The following is a 19,412-nucleotide window of genomic DNA, read 5'->3' as shown; positions in this document are numbered from 1 at the left end:
TTTTTTAAAAAGAAGGAAGAGATTTAATCTCTGTCTTAATTACTTGTTCTTTTCAGGTTCTTTTACATATTCCAACGTTTCCTCCTATAAATTCTCAGTAATAGCTGTTTCACCTACATTTGTTTCTCTTGATTGAAGAGACAGCAAAGTGTACAGTAGTTTAAAAGGTTAATAGCTACAGGGATTTGGATTGTTTGAAACCTCTTTTTTTCTTAGAAGGCAAAGTAATGAAGTAGAAAAAGATTGGACTAGATAGTTTCTGCTCCCAGCTTTCTACTACTCACTAAGTGACCTTGGGCAAGTTACTTAAGCTCTTTAAATTAGTGTCTTCATCAATAACTGACAATTTATGACTTGTGCAGTTAGCTTTATAATTAAGTGATAACTAGGTTACAGTTTTTAATATACATTTATGCTTGTAACAATGTTTTCGTTTACATTGAAACATTCAAAAGTTAATGAACAGGAAATCCTTATGGAAGGAAATGATTTTTCAGTGAATTTGCTCAAAAGAAAGGCATAAAGTTAAATGCTAGAAACATTTTAAAATAAAACTTGAAGGCTAATTACAAGAAAAGATAAACCAAATATGAAGAAAGGTTTTTATATCAGTACTATTGAAGAATTTGGTTCATCATTTGCTGTATTTTGGCCAATAAGCTTAAGAGTTCAGATTCTTACATTTTAATTGCAGATGTTTATATACATGTCTAATTTTTATTTTATTAATAACATTTTTTAAATGTTTATTTTTGAGAGAGATAGACACAGTGTGAGCAAGGGATGGGGCAGAGAGAGAGAGAGGGAGACCCAGAATCTGAAGCAGGCTCCAGGCTCTAAGCTGTCAGCATAGAGCCTGATGTGGGGCTCAGACCCACAAACCGTGAGATCATGACCTGAGCCAAAGTTGGACGCTTAATCGACCGAGTCACCCAGGCACTCCTAATCCACGTCTCATTTTAAAGTATATGTACATTTCTCGGGGTGCCTGGGTGGTTCAGTTGGTTAAGTGTCTGACTTCTGCTCAGGTTATGATCTCATGGTTTGTGAGTTCTAGCCATGCATGGGGCTCACTGCTGTCAGTGCAGATCCCACTTCAGATCCTCTGTTCCCTTCTCTCTGCCTCTCCCCGCCACTCTCCCATGCTCTCGCTCTCTCTCTCTCTCTCTCTCTCTCTCTCAAAAATATTTTTTAAAAAAACTGTATGTACATTTCTACCATTTTTTTTCTGAACTCATCAAGTTAAAACATCTGCTTTTTACTAATACGGAAGCTAATTCTTAAACTAAAAGTAGGTTAGATTGCAAAAAAGGCTTCTTTTTGTTCTACCATGATCATAAGGCCTGTGTTTAGCCAATGCACTTCGTGTAAAACTTCAATAAATACTTTTTTAAACTTATAGCTATTGAGTAACCCTATTGGCTAAAATGGAGTATTCTTAGAGGGACTACTACAGGTTTCGGGGGAGGTTATAAATGAAGGAAACAAATATTGCTCTATTTTCTGGTACATGGCATTCCATTTTTGGTGTATTTTCTTGCTTAAAGTAAAATGGTAGTAAACCTTTGGGTGACACTTTCTTGCTATTTCCTTTTGTAAGGTGTCATGATAATGGGAATGAAAAGGCAGTAATATTCTGAATTGAAACAGCTTTTGAGACTCTTTGGAGAAAGCTCCAGTTGTAGAAGTTTAAAATTCTGAGCCTTCCTCTTATGGTGATCAATATGGTAATAGAAACATGTTAGCATTCCAAACGGTTTTTGGAAAGTTTATTGCATAGTTTCAAAATTTAGCAATTAAATCTGTACTTCTCCTTTAGAGTTAGGATGATTAGCAGTTATCTTATGTTAATTATTAACTGGGATGTTGATAATATAATTTAAAATAAAGTTATAATACCAAGCTTTAAAAAAAAAAGTGGGATGAGAAAATGATAGCTGTTCTTTCTAAGGAGAACAGATTTTTGTATTATGCTATGGCTTCTGTATTTGGACATTCTTTTATTACATAAGATTTTCATTTATATCAGGGTTACTTTCAAAAAATAAAAAAAAAACCAAACCAACTTTGTACTGCTTCAGAAATACTGTGTGACATCTTTACAATACAGATCCAAGACCTGAGGACTTTTGAATTTGGGTAATGACTCCAGGGGCAGGGGTTCATTTTACCACACTCAACAGTTATGAATGATAGAAATGTTAACAAATTTAAGACAAGATAGTAACATTTTTAAAAATCCATTTATAACACATAAAACTCTTTGCTGTTGCTATCTAATTTGTAAAGTACAAATTATATTTATTTCTAAGATCCAGTCTTTTGCCTTTGTAGAAATAGATTTTGACTTGGGTATAACAAATGAATAATTTGGGGTTTTCTGTTAGGTACATTAAATTTTTCTTATGAAAATTGTCAAGTATACACAAAATAGAGAAAACAGTACAGTGAAATCTCCATAGTTGTCAAGATTTTGCTCGTTACCTCTATCTCCCTTCTCCTCCCCGCTTTTTTTGACAGACATACCTTAGAGAAAATCTCAAACGTTTTATTTCACCCCTAGTTACTGCATTTAGTAAAATAAGGACATTTTCTTACATAACCACTTAATATAATCAGCAATATTTCCTTTGTATTAATCTTTTTATAGTTAGAAACTGTCTTGAAGAATACTGTAGCTGTGTGCTATCAGATATGATAGCTATTTAAATTTACATTAATCAAAATTAAAAATTCACTTCCTCAATTACTTAAGCTGTTCCAAGCACTCAGTAGCCACATGTGACTATCATATTGGAAAGTGCAGATATATAGTATTTTCATCATTGCAGAAAGTTCTATTGACCACACTACTCTAGGTGCTTTCTGCATCACTCTGGAGATGAACCTGAAAGAGATAAATATCTGTGTTTTAAGAAAGTGTGCAAGATTGTTCTTTTAATAGTTGATTCTCATTTCTTTCAGATGCGTGGACAAAGTAACAACTGACAAAGGTAAGACTTGATCATTCTTATCTGTCATGTACATTACACTGGTTGTTTTATAATCTGATAGAAAATAGAATAAACTGCAGCCTAATGATTCAGATTGTTCTCATTTAAAAGTGACTTTTATTCAGTAAAAAATTATTGGTGTGATTAGAACCTATTTAGATACTAGGTTTGGGCAAGTGGAACATTTTGGCATTATTTGGAAACCTAATCAGTGTGAAATCAGATTATCTCATTTCAGTTTATTGCAATTTGTTTTTAGCTATATGGTTTTTTAGTAAAGTAACAGAAATGATACACAATATACAGAGTATAGACAAAATCTTGGTGCCTGTAGAGACTCAAATTATAAATGCAGTTTGAAGAATGTGAGAAGAAAAGTGTTCTAAGATTTCATTCAGCCTGATGAATCATTAAATGGGATCATTAGACTGTTTCTCTTTAAAAGAGTTTTACCAAACCAAATATAGGTATTAAATGTAGTCTTCTGCTTATCTGGATTATGAAAGAAAGCTAATGTCCACCTTTTTAAAAACAAAAAACAACTTTTTTTTTTAAAGACTTTATTCTGGCTTTGCAGATTGGATTATTAAAATAGCCCCTAACATGCTGGGCCAGTTGCTCAGTCATTATATGTATATATTTTTTCTAGTTATTGCCTGCATTTCTTGATGCCAAATCAAATATGCAGCATCCGTTTTAAGACTGGAACAAGTATACTTTTAAGTGCATTTCATTTATTGTGTCTGACAAATCTACTAACTGAGGCTTGGCCAATTATGTATGTACATGTGTTTATGTATGTATGTATGTGTTTATATACATACATATGTTCGTATGTATTAAGATTTTTCTCTTCATAAAGAATGCTTTGAGAAAATGTAACATGTATAAGGCAAGTTTAAAACCTGGATTTTAATGCCATGTAGAAGAATGACAGTGTGATTAGGAACCAGTGACTTAAATTGGTGGCTGCTTTGTAAATAATTAGATACCAGTTACCAGGTTTTTTTTTCCTCTGAATTTTAGAACCTGAGGCTAGTATTTCATATCAGGCAGAAATATTTATTCTAGGCAAATTTTTTTGTGTAGAAAACTTTGCATGACCAGTTTGCTGCTCTTACTTGGAAAATAGAGTCTGCCAAGAATGGAAGGTCTGACGTTCCTTATTCAGAGATCATTTTGAAATGTTATATTGTGAAGAAAACATAGACAGGTGGCAATCAAGTACCAGAGCAGTTTTTATTAAAACAAAAGACAAAATCCTCAGTTTGCCTTTATTAGAGCTAAAGTTGTTTGATGTGTCTAAAGAGTATGTATAAAGAAATTATTTTGGGTTGCCTTGAGGAGAACTTGGAGGATGTGGTGGTAATTTTGAATCTCTGTTGGAGATAAATTAATTGCTCTTTGCATAGATGTCTTAAACCAGAAATTGGCTTGTTACATAGCCGTGCAGCTGTGGAGAGATTAAACTGCATTCTGGGTAGCTCAGTCTCCATCAGTTCACTCAATTCATTAGTTAAATGCTCCGAATCTCTAGTTAGAGCTCAGCACTTGAATTCAAGTTCTGCCTTTTATTGCAAATAATATCAATACCTGAAAATCCATTCAGTAAAAGGTAACTGTAAAATTTTGAAGAAATAGATACTCTCCAGCCCTCATTTTCATCTCTTCATTGTGGCTGTTCAACTCTGAACAGTATATAGGAACATAAGAAAACTGTATCTTACGTACATTTAAACAATAGACCAGGGAATACAGAAGTGGAGGCTATGGTGGTCACTTTTCCCTATGCTTTTAAATTCACCTCGATTCTTACCCTTTTTCTTGTCATTTAACTTCTCAGAAAGTTGTTCTGTTACTCTGGAGTGGTTTTCATGTTCAGTTGGCTGCATTTTAACTGAAGTAACTCAACTCATTCCAAAGTTCTTCAAAATTTTGAGCAGGTTTTTGATATTTTCTAGAGGTACTACTAATTCTGTTTCCTTAATATTGACAAGATGTTTTCAGGATTGTTTTTAACTCTTATTTACTCCAAACAGCGTGAAACTATATCCTTTCCTTCAGTCAAAGATAAGAACCTTGGACATGTTTGAACAAATAATGTTGCATACACACAAAAAACAGCTTGTTTTAAAATTATGAAGTTGCAAAGTGCCATGTTGATTGTTTTACACTTGAAATCGTAAAGAAACATATTTGTATTGGTTCCTGTTCTTGTATTTATTTAACCCAGATAGGTATATGTAAAACAAATGGAAAATGAAAATATATAAAAACAAATGGAGATTTGCAAAGATAGTGTTTATTAATTCATTGAACAAGTAGTTGTTGAGCATCGCATTATGTGTCCAGCAGCATTCTAGGTACTAGGTTGTGCTGGTAATCAAATCAGTGCAATGAAACATTTGATTAAAATAATGTGGTTCAGAGTTTGATGAAGTTACGATGTCATGGGAAGACCCCTTTTGAGGTGACTTTGTAACTGAGACCTGAGTGTGCATGTAGATAGCTGAAGAGCGTTCCACACAGAAGAAGCAAAAAGGGAAAAACTTGAAACATGAAAGTTAGTTTACCATTGCCAGCTTCCAAGAGTGTTAGCAGAAATTTTGAGGGATGGAGCCTAGCAGGTTCCTTTTTAACTTTGCTCTCTGTTTTCATTCTGTTCTCTGTTTTCAACTAATGTTATTCTTATGGTAATAAGTATAGTGATAGTTTGCCGCAATGCAATGTAGTTTATTAGTAATTCCAGTGTTACTTTATCCACTAATTTTAATTTCTTTACTTTCAAACCTCCAACTAAAACTGCCCAAGATGAAACCTTATAAAAAAAAAAAAAGGAGACTATAATATCTTAATGTTTACTAAAGTCAGTTTCAAGTGTTTCGTAGAATAATAAGTATTTACAGAGTCAAATGTGCTAGGTGTTTGAGTCATCAGTGTGTTAGTTTTTTTTTTTTTTTTTTTTATTGCAGGGCCTCTCAGATTTTGTTTGTTGAGTAGTGAGCAATAAAAATACCAAAATGTGCAGTAACTCCCTAACTTAATTGACTATAATACCCCCCCCCCCCCCCCCGCTTTTTTTAAGGGGTAGCTCATAAAATTAGAATTTGTGGAAAACACTTCGGAGCACTGAGTGCTTAAAAATTTGATTGTATTAAACTCTGGGTCTCACCTTTTATTCAGAATTCTTTTACTGTTTTCAGTTACTCTTCTTGTTACAGGGTAGTAACGTTTAGAAAACATTACCTAGACAGTCATCAAATAAGTTCATTACAGATCTGGGAATTTACTTAAATTGTTAAGAGCTTTGATTATTTGCCTTATCTAATTTATAATCAACATAATATCTGGAATTATTACTAAAATATTAGCTTGTTTTGTTATTTCTTTCCTGGATCACATCCTCCATTTTTGTGTTCATTGATCTAATTTATATGTTATAGCTCTGTATTCCTTTCTTTTAAAAATTGGAATTTATTTTTAGCAATTTTTATAGTTTTAATTTCATCAGACTATTTCATTTTTCCTATGTTGGAATACCTTGGATTATTTCTTATCCTGTCATTTCCAGTACCCTTAAACAATGTTTGTGTTATTCTTAACTATATAGAACAGGCTTCCCACCTGTTTTACCTACTCCCATTGAGAAAAATCTAACTTTAATTTTTCCATTTGAGTTTTTGTACAAAGGATGATGTGAGAAGTTACTTAGGACATTGTCTTCACAATTCTTTGAAATATTTTGAGTCTCCTGGCTGATAACCTGGTGTCCCTAGTTAAAATCTTACTGGTTTTGAATAGGAAAGAGCTCTGAAAGGAGAATCACTAGGCAAAAAAAAAAGGGGGGGGGGGCATATACTTAGTTTCAGTCTTAACTCTCAAATATATGATCACTTTTAACGGAAGCATTCTTCACAAATTCAATAATACTCTTCTAAAGTTGGCTTAAATATAAGTTTAAAAAAGAGCCTTGCTTTCCTTGATTTCTCTTAATACTGCTGACGCTGGAATATTTCAAAATGGACTTTACTAATTATTTATGAGAAACAAAGAGCTAATTATAGAAATATACAGAGTAGTCTGATCAGGTTTCAGAAACTCAAGTTTCTGACTGTTACGATAATGTTCATGTCTCAAATGGCTGACAGTACATAGCATTTTATCTGTCCTATTTTGTTCCTGGCTTTTTATCTTAAGGTAACAGGAGCTATATTATTTCTCTCAGTAGGAGAATGATCTACTCAGACATCCAGTTCCTCATTGGGAATGCCCCATATCCTTTAAACTATTTTTCTTGTTCAAATACCTAGACCTCCTGTGGTTCTTGCTCTCTGTTCTAGTTTTCTAGAAGTGCAGACATACCTCGTGTGGGGATTGTGACATGGGCTCAGAAAGCCCATGGGCTTATCAACTCATTTCAGTTGTGGGATGTTTTATCAGATAAACGAGTCTTTCCCTTACATACAAAGAAATAACTTTGTAACAGTTTGCCCATTATGATTCAACTTACATAGAAACCATCTCTGACAACACTTATAAGTTAATTTTGTAACGTAGAGTAGTTATTTTGTGTTGAGATCCAATTCCTGCCACAACCACTTGAGAGATGCAGCAGAATGCCCTGGTGGAAGCAAACTGAAGCATGAGTGGACAAGATCCTCTGACAAAAAGGAGTTAGCTATGATTTCATGCCCCTGACCTTTTAAGTCCAAGAAGGATCAAGCTCCTCTGAATTAAAACTAGCCAGATTGATCTAACTACATCAAGGCAAAGCCCCCTTTAGCTTCAGTGCAAGTAATTCTTAGAGGTAACTGTGGTTCTGTCCTCTGCCTGCCTACCTCATTGCTGTTTTGATCCCAGTTAATCTCCCAACTTGTATCCTAGCTTCTTTGTAATTTTGCCTCTTTTGAGAATTTCTAAACCCTATTTTCTTTACTGTGACTCTCCCTAAACTCTTGTATCACTTATCTATTGCCATGTAACCTTCCAAAAGTTCAATAGTTTAAAATACAGAAACTTGTTGTTTCTCAGTTGGGCTGTTCCCTCTTTGGTCTTTCAGTCTAGACATTTTCGGGTTGTGGTGGCCTCAGAGCAGTTTGCAAAAAGATTGAAGGCAAAATCTGCAAGGCATCTTGATGCTGCCTCACATAATACAAGATCAACATACAAAAATCAGTTGTATTCCTGTATGTTAGTAACAAAAATGTTGAAATTATAAAATTATACCATTTACAGGAGCATCAAAAAATAGGTGTTAGGGATAAATCTTACAAGACATGAAAGACTTAAACATTGGAAAGTGCAAAACACTTGAATGAAATTAATGACTTAAATAAATGGAATGAATGATGTACCTTGTTCATGGGTTTGAAAGCTCAATATTGTTAAGATGTCATTTCTCTCCATACTGATCTACAAATGAAATGTAATCCAAATTCCAATACAGGTTGTTTTGGAGAGTTTCAACCTTGTAAACCTCTTGAGAAGGTCTTGGTAACCTTTAGGAATTCACAGACTATACTTTGAAAGCCTTTAGCTTACACTGATCAGGAATCCCACCATGTGTCTAAGAGTGGGATCGAGTCTTTCAGGAAAGAGGAGGCAAATAGATGCTTGGTGGGCATCCAACCATGGCTACTACACATGTATATTCTGTAATTTATTTACAGAATAAATAAATTACCTGATTATAAATATACAGATATGTATAAATATACAGAATGTATATTCTGTAATTTATTTACAGAATAAATAAATTACCTTATTGAAGGACACTTGATATTTCTGTTCTTTTTTCCTAGGATTACAGGTGATCTTTTTGAAAGTCGGTTAAGATATGCCATACATATGCACGGGCTTACTTACCATAAATGTATGGCTTTGTGAATATTCACAAGGCAAGCCCAGTCATGTAGTCATTACCCAGGTCAAGTAATAGAACCTGATCCCTACCCCCAAGTGTAACCACCATTCTGACTTTGAACAGCGCAAATTTGTTTTGCCATTTTTTGGATTCTGTATAAGTGGAGTAATACAGCATGTACTCTTGTGTAGGGCTTCTTTGCTTTCCATTATGTAAGGTTTCTCTAGGTTGTGTGTGTTATATAGATTGTTCATTTTCATTGTCGTACAGTGTTCCCCTGTGAGATTGTCTCATGGTTTATTCATTTTACTGTTGATTGGCATTTGGGTAGCTTTTAGTTATTGGCCTTTATGTCTAGTGCTGTGATGCATATTATTAATAAGATTTTACTGAGACACAACTTATATATCATAAAATACACCTATTTCAAGTGTATAATTCTGTCTACATAGGTTTTCCTTTTCTGGGCACTTTATAAACAGACTTGTGTATAGAATATGTGTTTTTGCGTTTGGCTTCTTTCACTTTGCATAATTTTGAGGTTAATCCATATTATAGCACGTATCGATATTTTCATTCCTTTGTGTAGTACTTCTTTGTATGGAAATATTCTATTTGATTTATCCATTTATCAGTTGATCCACTTTTTTGCTACCATGAGTAATGATACTCTGAATATTGATGGGCAAGTTTTTGAATGGATGAATGTTTTTATTTTAGGTCGATATCTAGGAGTAGAATTTTTACATTGTAACTGATAAATGTATGTTTAAGAGCCTGGCAAAGAGTTTTCCATAGTGGCTATGACATTTATGTTCTCTAGTGATAGATGAGGATTTCTTTTGCTCCACAACCTCACCGGTGTTTGTTACTTTCATTCCACTCTTCTGTTAAGTCAGCTGCTTTAGGATTGTGGGGCACATGGTAAGGGCAGTGAATTCCATGAGCCATAGGTCCATTGCTGCATTTCATTTGCTGAGAAGTGAGTTCCTTGTTCAGAAGAAATGCTGTGTGGAAAACCATGACTGGGATAAGACATTATGTAAGTCCACAAATGGTATTTTTCACAGAAGCACTATATGCAGGGAAGGCAAATCCTTAACCAGATGTCGATTCCACAAAGAACAAAACATTGCCACTTCCATGGTGTGGGTGGTCCATTATAATGAACCTGCCATTAAGTAGCTGGATGATAACCCTAGGGAATGGTGCCATATCAGGGACTCAGTGTTGGTCTCTACTGCTAGCAGTGGTACTCAGAAGTATCTATACCCATTTGGCCTTGGTGAGACTCTGGGTTTGGTTTCCAGCAATCTCAGCTCTGTAGCTGTAGGAGATCGGGATTTCTTTCAGCACAGGCATAGAAACTTTCAGGTCATTTATATGGTACTTGAGCTAGGAATTTAAATCCCTAAGCACATCCCTATCTTTTCCAACTTCGTCTAGTGTCATTAGAAACAACTAGCCAATTTTCTGCTCATTTAACTTGAAATATTCTAAAGTATTGACTACATAATGGCCAGAACTTTGTCTGTTATTTTTTTTTTTTTCAACGTTTATTTATTTTTGGGACAGAGAGACAGAGCATGAACGGGGGAGGGGCAGAGAGAGAGGGAGACACAGAATCAGAAACAGGCTCCAGGCTCTGAGCCATCAGCCCAGAGCCCGACGCGGGGCTCGAACTCACGGACCGTGAGATCGTGACCTGGCTGAAGTCGGACGCTCAACCGACTGCGCCACCCAGGCGCCCCAGAACTTTGTCTGTTATTAAAGAAATATTTGATCAGGAGTATCCATTGGTGATTTTTTGCCATAGACTTTCAGTGTTCTCTTTACTACCAAAAATAGAGTCATTAGGGCCTTTAAATCAATTAAAGAAACGATTCCAGAAACCACAGAAGTAATTCAGAAAGCTCATCCTTAAGATTCTGTTCTTCTAGGAAGTTTATAGCAATATAGGCCTTCCTCAAGAAGCAAGAAAAATCTCAAACAACCTAACGTTACACCTAAAGGAGATAGAAAGATAAGAACAAACAAAACCCAAACCCAGTAGTAGGAAGGAAATAATAAAGATTAGAGCAGAAATAAGCAAAATAGAAACTTAAAAAAAAAAAAAGATCAATAAAACCAGGAGCTATTTCTTTGAGAAATCAACAAAATTGATAAACCTTTAGCCAGACTCATTAAAGAGAGAGAACTCAAGCAAAATCAGAAATGAAAGAGGAGAAATAAAAACCAACACCACAAGATACAAAGGATTATAAGAGAATATTATGATAAGTTATGTGTCAAAAAATTGGACAACCTATAAGAAATAGATAAATTCCTAGAAACACATAACCTCCTAAAACTGAATCAGAAGAAATAGAAAATGTTTATGGACTGATGATGAGTAATGAAATTGAATCAGTAATCAAAAAACTCCCAACAGAAGTCTAGGACCAAATGGCCTCACAAGTGAATTCTACCAAACATTTAAAGAAGAGTTAATACCTATTCTTAAACTATTCCAAAAACTAAAAAAGGAGGGAAAGCTGCTAAATTCATTCTGTGAAGCCAGCATTACCTTGATACCAACACCAGATAAAGACATCACAAAAAAAGAACTACAGGCTGGTTTATCTGGTGAACATGGATGCAAAAATCCTCAACAAAATGTTAGCAAACTAAATCCAGCAATACATTTGAAAAATTGTTCGTGATCAAGTGGAATTTTTTTCCTGGGACAGAAGGGTGGTTCAGGATTCACAAATCAATCAGCATGATAGGTCATATCAATAAGAGAAAGGATAAAAACCATATGATCATTTCAATAGATGCAGGAAAAGCACGTGACTAAGTACAGCATCTATTCATGAGGAAAACCCTCAACAAAGTAAGTTTAGAGGGAACACACTTCAACAGAATAAAGGCCATACATGAAAAATGCACAGCTAACATCATACTCAATTGTGAAAAACCAAGCACTTTTCCCCCCTAAGATCAGGAAAAAGATAAGGGTGCCTACTCTCACCACTTTTATTCAACATAGTCCTGGAAATCCTAGCCACAGCACTCAGACATGGAAAAGAAAAGGCATCTAAACTGGTAAGGAAGAATTGAAACTTGGACTGTTTGCCAGTGACGTAATACTATGTGCAGAAAACCCTAGGGGCACCTGGGTGGCTCAGTCAGTTAAGTGGCAGGCTTTGGCTCAGGTCATGATCTCCTGGTTCATGAGTTCGAGCCCTGCATTCAAGTTCAGGCTCCATGCTGACAGCCTGGAGCCTGCTTCAGATTCTGTGCCTCCCTCCTTCTCTCTGCCCCTTCCCCATTTGCACACTGTATCTCTCTCTCAAAAATAAAAAAATAAAAAAAAATTAAATAATAAAATGAATCTTTAAAAAATACATAAGAAAGAAAAACCTGATGGTTAACAGAGGGGAGGTGGGTGCAGGGATGAGTAAAATAGGTGAAAAGATTGAGAGTATACTTACTGTGGTGAGCACTGAATAATGGATAGAATTGTTGAATCACTATATTAAAAAAACATTCTCTTCCTCTAGAACCCCTTTCCGTACCAGAGTCTGTATTGTGGCTCCTCAAGTGAAGCAGAACCAATAGAATATATATATAGAGAGAGAGAGAGAGAGAGAGATTTATTTTAAGGAATTAGCTTAAATTCCTTAAGCTTAAGTGATTGTGGCTATCACGTTCAAAATCCACAGGGCAAACCAGCAGACTAGAAATTCAGATAAGAGGTGGTGTTGTAATCTTGAAGCCAAACTCCATGAAATCAGTCTTTGCTCTGAGGCCTTCAACTGATTGGATGAGGCCCACCCACATTATGGAGGGTAGTTTACTCAGAATCTACTGATTTACATGTTAATCATATCTCAGAAGGACCTTCACAGTGACATTTAGGCTGTTTGACCAAACAACTAGGCACTATAGTGGGGGTGGGGAGAAGAGGGTTTCCCACACAGCAACCAAGCAATTCTCAGATACCAGCAGGATATTCCAAGGATTCAACTCAATTCTGTTACTGTCTATAAGGAAATAGCATCAAATTCGGTAGGTTAAGGGCTCAGTCCTACAAGACTATTCCCTCACACTTCCATTCACATGCCAGTAGTAGGTCCAGGTTGTTACCTGTTCTGAACTATAAATCACAAGTTCCCGTGACCCCCTCCTTGTATTCAGTTAATTTGTTAGAGCAGCTCACAGAACTCAGAAACATTTTACTTACTAGATCACTGGTGTATTATAACTCAGAAACAGCTAGGTGAGAGTGATCTATAGGGCAAGATGTGAAGGAAGGGGTGAGAAGCTTCTGCAACCGAATCAACATGAGTTTATTCCTTGGTGAGTCACAGATAGAAACTACACCACATAAGTTGTTGCGCAAAGGAAACTTTATTTGCAACAAATAAGGTGATCACAGGGAATAACTTCCAAAGCCATGACTCTCCAAGATGCGTTCCTTTTATTTAGGGTTAGGATGAATATTTAGATAGAGAAGCCTTGTCATATGTAGAGACGGGTATAAGGTCACATATATGCCTTAAGGGAACATGTCTGTACATACATTGTATGTTATGTAAATGAGGCTTGGCTTCTCCTTGGGTGGAGATTTTAGTTTTATAATTAGGTAACAATAGTTGTTGGTCATTCTTGAGGTTACTCCATGGTCCATGTGCACAGGTGCTAGTCTGTTACAAGAGGGAGTTACACTCAAATGGCTTGGGTGGTCTGGGCTGGCTGGAGGTCTATCAGGGCACTTACTATTGCTTGAGCGGTGGTTTCAGTTTCCATTTGAGTTAGGAGATAAGCTAGAAAGGAGAGCTTAAGGAAAAAATGCTAGACAGAGGTCAAAGAGTAGGAGCCAGTGGGCAGGTCTTAGGGTCTATCTGGTGACACTTCCCTTCCCTCCCCTCTCAGAGCATGCCATTCTCCCCAGATCCCCACGTGTTCACCAGCCCAGAAGCTCTTTGGACCCTGCCTTGGGTTTTTATAGAGCTTTCATAATTCCTGTGATTGATTAAATCATTGTCCATTGGTGTTCCATTCGGCTTCCAGAAGTGGGGAGGGAGACTAAAAGTTCAACCTTCTGGCAGCCAGCCCCCTTCCTTAGGTAGTATCCAAAAGTAACGTTATTAACATAACCAGAAACACTTTTAACACTTAGGAATTTTGAAGGGTTTGGGCAACTCTGAGTTAGGAGCTTGTGGATGAAGACCATACATACTTTTCTTATAGATCACAGCATCACACTAGCCTAGTTGATAAATGAAATTAACACATAAATGATGTTAAATTAAGTTACAATGCATGTCTTCAATTTATAGCAGATTTTATGTTCTTATTTCTTTAACTGTTGCTTTTGCTTTCTCTGTTTAATTTGTTCTTTTTTCCCTCTTCTTAACCCTTTCTACTTTTATTTTCTCAGCTTAATACCTTTTCTTAAAGGTTTTAATTCTTGCTATCATAGTTTTAATTTTCCAAGAGCTTTTTTCTTCATGTATTACTATTCTTTAATGACATACTTGCTTCCTGTCAATATACAAGTATGTTTCTGTGTATATGTATTTTTTTCTGTTCCCTGAATTGCCATTTCTTTCAAGTTGTTTTTCCCATTTGTTTATTTAGCCTCTCAAGAGATTTTTGTCAAGTTTTTGGTGTTCCCTAACTTTCTTTTGATTTTTAGAGTAAAGTCTGTGATCGGGAAGTCTGTGCACGGATTAGACTTCCTGTCCCCTGTAAAGAGATGATGTGGGCATAGTCTTTCTATGGGCCATTTCATTTTCATCAGAGAGAAGTTCTGTATCTCTGGTTATAGTGTTGGGTGGGAGGTCAGTGAGGAGGGTCCTCAACATTTATTATTTTTGGTTCCATTTAATTACCACTGTTCTCTAATAATACTTCAACTCTGCCCTTACCTGAAACTGTTGATGCCAGGGCCTGTCTAGTTCACCTTTTCCTAAATAGTAAACCTATGCTCAGAGGGGTGGTTGATGGCAGCAAAGGGTAAAAGGGACCGCTTGTTGAAACTAACTTTTAAAACCTTCCACCTGCTCTCTTTTCAGTCTTACTCAGCATCCCCTCTTTCAGAGGCATCTTGTGACTCTGATTCCTATTTCTTTCTGAAGTGGCTAAGTGTGTGTGTGTTAACTTATGATTTGTTTCCCAGCCTCCTAGTGTAAGTTTAAACTCTATTTGATGTGAAAGTCTTTATCACTATTCTGGTTCAGGTCTTCTAAAATTTTGTTGAAATGAAATCATAGGGCTGTTGTCTCCTTTTGTGTTCCTTTAACTTTGTGATTCTTAGTCATTTTTAGTTCTTCTCTGTCATTTTAGTGACATTTTAGAAGGAAGCAGACCAAAAAAATATATTCAATCTGCTGTTTAACTAGAAGTCCCCTGCACACTATTTAAAACTTAAAACCGTAGTTAATTCTAATATTCCTTTTATTCCCTCTCTATGTTAATTACATTCATCCCACTAAATTTGTTTCTGTTGTTTTGTTTCTTGCATCCTCGAATGTGAAGAGTGAAAGAGTGAACTCTTACGTTTATGTTGGAGACGATCTTAGGGATCATCTCTGATCCTTCATTTTATAGATGAGAAAATGGAGACTCATAGTTACGTCTTTTGCTTTAGAACACATTGCCCTGAATTGGTGTCTTAAAGAATAGTTTATTATCCCATGTTGTTTTCCAGTTGGCTGGATGCTTCTGCTGTTCTCCTGGGCTAGTCGGGCAGCTGCGGTCAGAGAACAGCTGAAAGGGCCTGACGAGGCAAGATGGCCACACTGGCGTGTGAAGCAGTCGTGCTGGCTGTGGGCCAGCAGCATGGTTTTCCTCCTCATGGTCTCTCATCCTCCACTGGGCAAGTTCTTAATAATATGGCAGCCTCTGGGCAGCTTTACAGAAGGGAAGACCTCACTTGCAAAAGTGCCTGTCAGACCTCTGCTTGTGTCAAATTTGCATCTTCTGTATCATCACCAAAACTCTCTTTATATTCAGTTGTTTTGGACCTTTCTGTGTCACTAAAAATCTTGCACTGTGCCATAAGACCAAGTGATTACAGAGTTGCTTGGTGGACATAGTATTAAAAAAGAGATTCTGTGAGAAGGAGAATTCTATGATGCCAGCATTTCCTAGCATCAGGTTACTTGATAGCTCATGCATCCTTTCCTATAGGTGTAGGCAGAACCATGGTGTTTGACCACTGTATTTGTTTTCAAACACATTATGACAAGTTGAGAGCAACACCCATTTATCATCTCTTAGTTTCCCTCTGTCAGGAGTCTGGACACAGCTTAGCTATGTCCTCTACTGAGGGTCTCACAAGTCTTGAAATTAAAGAGGAGGTGACCAATAGGTAGTTGGTTATAAAAGTCTTAACTTTTAGATACTAATTGAACTCTGGGAATGGATGAGATTGTGTAGGTGTTTTCAGTGAGAAGAGAAGCAGGCCAGTAAACACCATTTCAAGTAAGGTATGGAGAGCCCAGATGAGACTGAGAAGGATGAAAAGTCCAAGAAGGAAAAAAAGTGGTGGAAGTGAAGGAAAGGCAAAGAGTTTTAACTTTTAGAAGGGGGTAGGGGCGCCTGGGTAGCTCAGGCAGTTAAGGGTCTGACTCTTTGACTTCGATCTCAGGGTCTTGAGATCGAGCCCTTCTTTCGGCTCTGCACTGAGCATGGAGCCTACTTGAGATTCTCTCGCTCTCCCTCTCTCTCTGCCCCTCCCCGACTTGTGTGGTCTCCTCTCTCTCTCTCTCTCTCTCTCTCTCTCTCTCTCTCTCTCTCTCTCTTTCTCTCTCTTTCTCTCTCTTTCTCTCTCTCTCTCTCTCTCTCAAAATAAAAAGCATTAAAAAACTCATTTAGAAGAAGGTAGCTGGAAGGGTAGTGGCAAGTGCTACTGAAAGGTTGCCCATGATTAAAAACAAAGTATCCATTAGCTTTAGCTCGAGGGGTCTGTGGATTAGCTATATTCCATTACAGTTTTCTTTGTAAGCCGTCTTTTAAAATCCTATTTTATTTTATACACTTAAAACCAATAATCCTGAGGCATATATGTTTTACCACATCCCCAGAGGAGTCCATGGCACACAAAGGTAAGAGCCCCTCTCAGCATTGTTGGCCTTGGCAAAAGCAATTTTAAAGGAACGGTAACATCACAACCAAAGTGATATTATATAGAGGTGTATATTACTTATTATACAAAGACGATGATGCATAGTGTGATGATTAAGTGCGTGCAAAGGACAGAAGTGAGTTCAGGGTTTCTTTAGTGTAAGAGCATCATGACTGAAGAGCACAGTCTTCAAAATCAGACAACCTGAACTTGAACTCTGCTTTGTTGGGAATTTACCATGTGACTTTGGGGAGTTTTCTTAACTTTTCCATGTCTCCGTTTCCTTGTCTGTAAAATTAAGAAAGTATGTAAGAAGTACTTAATGGAGTATTTTGAGAATTCATTGTGAGATGATATACATGAACTACTTAGAACAGTGGCAGCCACATGATAATATTCCTTATTATTGGTCATTAATTAGATTGGCCCAAGTGCTAGATCCATTTTTAGGTGACTTTGTGTAGTGCTGCATTTTCATTGTGTATTGATTTGTAGTTTAATTATAAAAGGCAACCCTTTTATTGTGCGTGGACAGTGCCTCCCTGTTAAAGCACCACCATCAGCTCTCATTCACTATACTGAGTACATATTAAAACCCCGAGGAGGGTGCCCGGGTGGCTCAGTCCGTTGAGCGCCTGACTTTGGCTCAGGTCATGATCTCGCGGTCTGTGAGTTTGCACTCCATATCGGGCTCGGTGCTGACAGCTCGGAGCCTGGAGCCTGCTTCTGATTCTGTCTTCCTCTCTCTCTGCCCCTCCCCCACTCATGCTCTGTCTCTCTCTCTCACTCTCAAAAATGAATAAATGTTAAAAAAAAAATTTTTTTTTTAAACCCAAGGAAGGTGACTACTTATGATGGATACAGGCAAGAGTAGATTACAGAGAATGAATGTACAATAAGGTGAGATGCTAGGATTAAGCTGTGGCATTTAAATCTAAAGGACAGTTGGAGGAGGAGGAGAAGCTACCAGGAAAGACTGGGGACAAGAAACTAGGAAAGTAGGAAAAAGACCAAGAAAGTGTGATACCGTGAAAACCAACTGTCAGAAGATAAGATGGGAACTGAAAAATGTCAATTAGACTTAACTACATGGAAGACATTGGAAACCTTAACAATAGCAGTTTCAGTAGAATAACAGGGGCAGATGCCAAGTAATCCATGATGCCTTTCTTCGTTACCTCTACATCTTACCCTGCTCAAGGTCTGCTCATTTTGTGCCTCTCCCTACCCCATTCCCACTTCAACCTATCAACCTTTTTCCATTAGCATTTTTAATTAAAGTCCTTATTAAAATTAAATATACAATTGCATCCCAGCCGATCTCCTTAAATTGCAACTCTCAAACCACGTCTCTTTATGAATCCATTGTGTGCCAGATTGGTCTCCATTCAGGTCATGTAGCTCTTAACTCTGTAACCTTCAGAGATTCTCTATTACCTGTCTAACTACAGATTTCTTAGGCTTGGATCCAGAGCCTCTACAATGTAGATGAATTATACTTTCTCAGCTTTGTTGCTCACAGTGTTCCTTAGGTGGACCAAATTTCTCCCTGTAATATTTCTGTGCCCCCATAACTCTGAGCTTTTCTGTTTCTGCAGCACTGTTGTGCTTTTTCCCTTTTCTTATCCTCAGTGTCAATGTTACACCCATACTTTAGTATAACTTTCTTTACATGCCCAGATACTCTGCTGCACTACATTTTACCATCAAAATATGAAAGAGTACTTAGGAGAGAATGGATTGAAAGACTGAACAAAGCAAAATCGTTCTATGGTTAATTTTTTTTAAATAGATTTTACCATATGAAACTACTTCTGGAACAGAGAAACCAGTGAATAAGCCAAATGTTGGGAATAGCTAAAAATAACATTTTCTAAAAGTTGAAAATGATCATTTTATGTGGACCTTGCTAAATCTGGATCATAGCACTGTAATCAACCATGGTAATGGCAATTCCCAGTTGTAGGTAAGTAGCCCAGACTCCTTCCTCTGAACTTTGGGCTCACTGATTTTTTTCACTCTGCGGACATTTCAAATTTAATTTATCCAAAATGGAACATATATTCTCCCTACTGTCTCCTCAAAACAGTAAAAGACACCTGATCTTTTTCTGTGAATACTTTCACCATCTATTCAGTTGTCCAGGTCATAAATCTAGAAACTAAATCCATGATACCTCTCTCTATCCCCGTCTATCCTTAGAGGCCTGTCTCCTCTAAGTGTTTTTGCAGATCTCCAATTCTTTCCATCTCCAGTGCTATTACTCTTTTTCAAGCTATTATTTGTTGCCTAGTGTATTGCAGTAGACTTTTAGCTAGGTCTCCTGGAATTCACTCTTAGCCCAACATAAGTCGTTCTCTAGCTTGCAACCAGAATGAACACAAAAACTACAAATCTCATCATGCCACATTCCAACTTAAAATCTTCCACTGCCTTT

At 36.8% G+C, this 19,412-nt stretch overlaps 1 protein-coding gene across 2 annotated transcripts in view; it reads left to right on the top strand.

Annotated features, from left to right (window-relative positions):
* Positions 1-19,412, top strand: part of ZFP91 (ZFP91 zinc finger protein, atypical E3 ubiquitin ligase) — a 46,825-nt gene that overhangs the window by 3,169 nt on the left and 24,244 nt on the right. For both annotated transcript variants that reach the window (XM_086677335.1, XM_025928499.2), the window contains exon 2: positions 2,965-2,993. In XM_086677335.1, the coding sequence (XP_086533461.1) occupies positions 2,965-2,993 (29 nt within the window). The remainder of the gene's footprint in view (positions 1-2,964; positions 2,994-19,412) is intronic.

Source organism: Puma concolor, chromosome D1 (assembly GCF_028749965.1).
Source record: "Puma concolor isolate L17-30 chromosome D1, mPumCon1.1.hap2, whole genome shotgun sequence".
NCBI classification, from domain to species: Eukaryota; Metazoa; Chordata; class Mammalia; order Carnivora; family Felidae; genus Puma; species Puma concolor.
Note: the sequence above shows the minus strand (reverse complement) of the source record. Positions and strands in the feature narration are given on the sequence as shown.